Source organism: Mastacembelus armatus, chromosome 10, assembly GCF_900324485.2.
Source record: "Mastacembelus armatus chromosome 10, fMasArm1.2, whole genome shotgun sequence".
In the NCBI taxonomy this organism is placed as follows: domain Eukaryota; kingdom Metazoa; phylum Chordata; class Actinopteri; order Synbranchiformes; family Mastacembelidae; genus Mastacembelus; species Mastacembelus armatus.
This window is the reverse complement of record NC_046642.1, coordinates 6,735,519-6,741,807: the sequence shown is the minus strand read 5'-3', so window position 1 is coordinate 6,741,807 and position 6,289 is coordinate 6,735,519. Positions and strand designations below refer to the sequence as shown.

The following is a 6,289-nucleotide window of genomic DNA, read 5'->3' as shown; positions in this document are numbered from 1 at the left end:
TGAGTAGGTGTTAGCGTGTGTCTGAATTCACCCATTGCTGGATTAGCAAACCTTTTAAATATTTATGATTTTATCCCAAAATTACCTGTGAATGGAAAATCAATTTGTTTACAGTTGAAACATTATAAACATACAGTATATAAAGAAATAATCAACTTAACTGAAAAGTTTTTTCTGAGGCCTCTTATAACTTGCAACTTTACCCTCATTTATATCCTGTTTAAGCTCAGAGGTATGTTTCTTTTGCGTAAACAGCTTCAGCGGTTGGTCAAAGGGCAGACCACACACACACACACACACACGCACACACACACACACGCACGCACACACACGCACGCACACACACACACGCACACACACACACACGCACACACACACACAGTATGACTGTCGGTGGTGGTAGTTGTATGTGGCTTTGCTGCTGCTTGTTTTCAAGACATGCAGAATGCATTTACAAAGGGCAATGTGACTACAAAGACACAGGGAACATTGTTCATCTGACAACCATGTTAGTATTTTATATATTCTTGAATGAGAGACTGAAAATACCTGCAATATAAAAATATCCTCATCTGTTAATTGCTGTTTCCATCTAAATTTATTGCATATTACAACGGTTTAATTTCCACTTTTACTGTTCATGTTGATTTTATTACAAAAATGACTGATTCTCTCTGCTCAGTCAGAGAGAGAAGAGAATGTGATAAAAAGTGCTGATGTGCTGATTTGGGTTGCCTTAAAGTTCTTACTGTGCACGCAGTGACCATTTAATAAAGTATATATACTATAGTATAATTGAACAAAGTAAAAGAAAAGTACCTTTTAAAGACAAACTGTACATTTCATGTGTGTCTGTACCACTTAAACTGAAGTTTAATAATTACATTTCTTCTAAAGACAGATTACTTACGGCTGGGTATTAGCATTTGTCTGAGGCAATGCACTCCATGAGCATACTGACTAAACATTTTTGTTTTTACAGCTTGTGATTGTCTGGTTGATCCTGTTCCTTGAGGTTCCTTCATTCCATCAATTTTGAGAAATTAGAAAATTACAGTCACTTTATTCTTGCTGAGAGAGCTTTGCATTCGGTGGGTATTAATGCTTATAGCTCCAATGAGATTTCCAGTGCCAAAATAAGCCAGCCACAAAAACAGAAAACCTCAGATGGTATGATATTGAAAGACAGAAAGTGCTCTCACTCTTAGCATGGACTAAATCAAAATTAGAAAACTGCTTTGAAAATAAATTTCTATACAGCTCTTAAATGCATGGATTTTGTTGGATTCATCTAGGGTCAAGTACATTTTCTATGCATCAGCCAATCACAATGGTTTCTACTTGGTACACGTTGATCATCTTGTCTCTAAATCTTCCATTTGGGTGGGAAGGCATCAGTAGAGCAACACAGGGGTGTCGTACCACAATGATCGGAAGACTGGCTGCTTTGATTCTCCTCAGTGCAGTGAGTAAGTGCATCGCTTACATGGTGTGAGCAAAAGGTGATTGGAAGCTACTGATTATATCTTATACTGTGAAAACATAGTAACACATATTAGGGCCTTGTGAGCATCTTTAATGGGGCAAATACCTAACATTTGTTGATGATGTGACACTGTCATTGTTGGGCTTTTTTCTTCAGATCTGATTCGAACTGCAGAGGTTCCTCAGCTGATCTCTTTGACTGAGGTCCAACTTGGTGATGATATTACTTTCACATGCCCAGTTTCTGACAATGAAGGGCAATTCTTTTATTGGTATAAGCAGTCTCTTGGATATATCTCTTGGTATAAAGTAGCTGCAGGAATACTTGGAGTAATAAAACTCAGTGAAAAGTTTCAAGACTCACATTTAACAGTCACAAAAGGGGATAATCAGTATTTTCTTAACATCAGAAATGTAAGCAAAGAGGATGAAGCAACATATTTTTGTCAAAATGGAACCGCATATTCCCAGACTACGATCAATGGAACATTCTTGGCTGTGAAAGGTAAAATAACTTATATGGTCAGTGTTTGTGAATAATCACATGATTATAATTCACACAAAATTTGGGTTATGAATTTCTTTTATGTCTTGGTAAACTAAATCTCACAGATCCTAATGAGCAGAAAACTGTCTACGTGAAACAAACTCCAGAGACTGAGTCGGTCCAGCTGGGCGACTCAGTGACTCTCCAGTGTTCACTTCTCTCCAAGGACAAAGAAAACAGCGTCCAGTGTCCAGGTGAACACAGTGTGCACTGGTTCAGACCTGGATCAGGACGATTTGATCCAGGCGTCATTTACACTCACAGAAACAGGAGCAATGAACCAGAGGAGAGGAGCTGTGTCTACAGTTGGTCCAAAACTATACAGGACTCCTCTGATGCTGGGACTTACTACTGTGCTGTGGTCACATGTGGACAGATCCTGTTTGGTGAAGGAACTACAGTGGACACAAGTAGGTATTTTCAATAATAATGTGTTCTCAAATCTCTTAAATGCATCTTAAACATGTAGACAATGGGTTCTCTTCATGACATGTTTGATAAAAGAACTAACAGGGACGTGTGTCCAAGTTGTATTTAAATCAAAAATACATGTTTACACACTGGAGTAGCAAAAATTAGGCTCATTAGACACTTTTAAATTAGAAATGTTGCCTTATTTTTGATTGTTTTCTAAAAAGACGAGGTGGTAGGAAGTTATCAAAACTGAACTTTTACCACTGTCAAAAAAACTCAAAAAGAATGTTTGACTACAATTTAAACTAAAAAGCATCTTTTGTAGTCTCCACAGTGTTTCTACTTGCTTCCAAACATCATAACTTGAATAAATGTATTGAGCCTCTCTGAATACTTTTCTGATTCCACAAACAGAATCAGACACAATTGTTCTTGTACTTGGAGTACTGTTGGCCTGCTGCGTGATGGTGATTGCTGCCTTTATTTTCCACGTCAGTCGAAGGAAAGTTTGTGACCATTGCAAAGGTAGGCTGACCATACCCGCACATCCAAATGTTCTTAGGATGCAACACTGATCGGCTTTGGTTTTAATTTTACTTAATACTACTTAACTTTTTGAAACCCAACTATAAACGTTATAAAGGAAAATAAATGAGTTATTTGGAACGTCCACCCCTACATCCTCTGTGTTATGACATGGATTTGAGTCATTTTTCAACAATCTATTCAATTCAATTCAATTCAATTTTATTTGTATAGCGCCAAATCACAATACAAATCATCTCAAGGCACTTTACAAAAACTAAAACTAAAATCTACAATCTATCAAACAGAACTCAAATACTTCAGTGAAGTAACTATCACTGCCACAAACTATTACTGAAGTTCAATTCATGTATGCGACATGTTACACTAACTTACTCAAGGAGCCTGTTACTTGTTGGTTTGTAGTTTGTTCTTTTTGCAGTAAAACAGGAACTTCCAGAAAAAAAATGTAGTTACTGCTTCACCAGACAACAGGGTTCTTATGTAACCTCAAAAGGTTTACTTTCATTAACAGGAGCAATGGCTGCTACGCATCATGGTGGACATGACAGGTCAACTGTGGACCGATCGAATGAGTTGGTAAGTACAGTTTAAGGATGTTTTAATCTTGGTTTCTATGTAAACAATGGATAAGATGACTCATGTAAGAAGTATAGAATCTACAGAGAATTACTACCAGAGCCTGCAATTCATCTTTTTCTACTTTCAGTCATTGGTTTGGTTTCAGAGCCCACGATAGTTTGTTTACTTTCACTGCTCTCGTTGATGTCAAAAGCTTTGTTCAAAATCTTTGATAAATCCAATAAATGTTTTGTTTTGCAGGATGGGGAAGGGGCAGTGAACTATGTCGCATTGAGTTTCTCTACAAAGAATGCAAATAGACAGAAGAAGAGATACACACCACGAGACTATTTGTACGCCACAGCGGAGTACAGGCGAGCAGATACCAATGTGCCGCACCAACCAACCTTCTAAGCGTAGCACAGCTTGTGTACACGGGAATTTTGGCCTAGCTCATCTTGTTTTGGATTAAAGGTGGGAACTGTCCCTATTACGGTCTGAGCTAAACTACTGAGGTACTGAGTTCCCTAAGTGACTTTGCGAAGCTGGTCTGCTCATAAAAAACCCAGCCTGCAAAACAAGCAGTTATGAATTTGTGGCAGCCATTTACATAAATTTACATGTTTCTCATTCATTGCACAAGCAGGTGAATCTGTGGATATTATGTTGTTACTGAGTACTGTTTGCATTGGATATGTGTAAGAAATTGTTTTTGATACTTGTATTTGGACATGCCAATAACGCACCTACATATTATAAATGAGATTGTGGACATACAGTATTCCCTAAAACTGCATCAATTCATTTACTTTTTAAAAAACACAAAAAACTAGCCACATAATTGTAATATACAGTAAAATATGTCAAGCTGGAGAGACAGAGGGAGGGTACGGTTATATACCATTACCAATAGCAATCATCTCTAATATATTACCTTACAAAGTACTGGACATAGATAATACAAGATTAAAACATACAATGTCAAAAGTAAATAAAATCACAAAAAAATATAATCAATTAAAATAAAATAAAAATGAATAAAACTCGATTTAAAGGGACAATACAGGACTTTTCAAGGTGGTGCTTGTATTGAGGTTCGTCATGTATGTAAGAACAGGTCTTTTACTTAACACCACTATTCATTATAGTCAACCTGATTGTTCAGACTGTTTTCATGTAAATGACTTTCCAGAAATGCTTTTGTCCTTTTCAAAAATGTTAATAAAAGTTTCCAGGTCAAACTCAAATACCGTTTCTACGCAAAGGCTTTTTGCTGGAACCAACTGAATGGCTAATCCAGCCCAAAAGCTCAGACAGTATCATAGGTCCTCGCTTTCTCTGCTGCTTTTGTCCCCTTTATTTCACCACAACCATGCTCAATCACTGTAAAGATGACAGCTGAATAAATCCATGTATTCTTATCTCTCTGTGAAAATATAGAAATGAAATAATTAGTTAATTAGTATGACAAATGTATCTAACAGGAAACATGACTTCATTTACAGATTGTTATGTTAAGCTTACCCATGAATTCGTTAAAGGCTCATTTTGACCAGTAGTTTCTGTGCCTGCTAGAACAAAGAATGAGAATTCTATTAGAAAATATACTGTATATACTGTAATCTGCTTAATTTTGCTAAAATAAAGTAAAACTGTGTTGTAGTTTCATTTATAATCATTTGAATGCAGTGAAGTTAAATTTTGCTCAGTAAACCTGGTAATGTTACTTACCATCATGGGCCTTTATGGAAGAAATGAGAAAAGCTATAACAATCAGACTTATAGCCAAAGCAACACACAACAGAAACAAAACGGTAAAGTTCCTCTGAGGCTCCACCATGTCGACTACTGAAAAAGAACAGTGAAAATTTAATCAATTAATTATCGTATGATTTTAATAACAATCACAATTATGCTAATTTTATTATTCTATTATTCAAGATTTTACCTTCAATGTCCAGTTTTGTTCTGTTTCCAAATAATATCTGTCCACATGTGGCCACAGCACAGTAATAAGTCACAGCATCAGAGGAGCTGATGTTCTTAGAGATGTTGTAGACACATTTCTGTAGAGAGGGAGGACTCCTCTCGCACCTTTCACCCTTTTCTCCTTGATTACAAACTAGAACAGGACTGCATTCATCTAGTCCAGATCTGAACCAGCACACACTGTGATTTTCTGAGCATGTGCCATTTCCTGTGTTAAAGAGGACTAAACACGGTGGAGTCACCGAGTGTCCTGGATGGACTGGATCAGATGGAGAGACTGTAGTGATGTCAGGTTCTGGTCAATAAAAAACACTTTAAATATGAATTCTTATGCAAGACAAATGTATATATTACATTTACAAATATGCTCTTAGTAGTTTATTATTAGATACATTATGCCAACCTGTTGCACAGTATGTACCACTAAAGAACTAAGGTATAAAATTATAGTAGAAATCACATTGAATCTTTTAACCAATTGGAAAAATCTGTTGCTTGTTTGCTGTATTTACCTTTAACTCTCAGCTCTGTTCCTTTCAAAAATATGAAGGTTTGTTGTTGAGTTTTCAAACAGTAGTAAACTCCAGTATCACTTAGCTCTGCTTTTGTAATATGCAGAACAAATATTCGAGGCTCTTCACTGGCTGTAATGCGAGAATCAGTGTCAATGTCAAAAGTTTTTCCTAAGATTTTAGGAAAGTTTCCAGAAACAAGCCTGATCCAAAACAAGGTTCCGGAAGATTCACG

The 6,289-nt window shown here is 36.6% G+C and overlaps 1 protein-coding gene across 1 annotated transcript; it reads left to right on the top strand.

Annotated features, from left to right (window-relative positions):
* The first annotated feature begins 1,394 nt into the window (after positions 1-1,394).
* Positions 1,395-5,377, top strand: LOC113144071 (uncharacterized). The gene is made up of 6 exons (XM_026329779.1): positions 1,395-1,469; positions 1,643-1,990; positions 2,098-2,442; positions 2,861-2,971; positions 3,507-3,571; positions 3,815-5,377. The coding sequence occupies exons 1-6, from the start codon at positions 1,427-1,429 to the stop codon at positions 3,965-3,967; spliced, it is 1,065 nt and encodes a 354-aa protein (XP_026185564.1). The 5' UTR covers positions 1,395-1,426; the 3' UTR covers positions 3,968-5,377.
* The last annotated feature ends 912 nt before the right edge of the window (positions 5,378-6,289 follow it).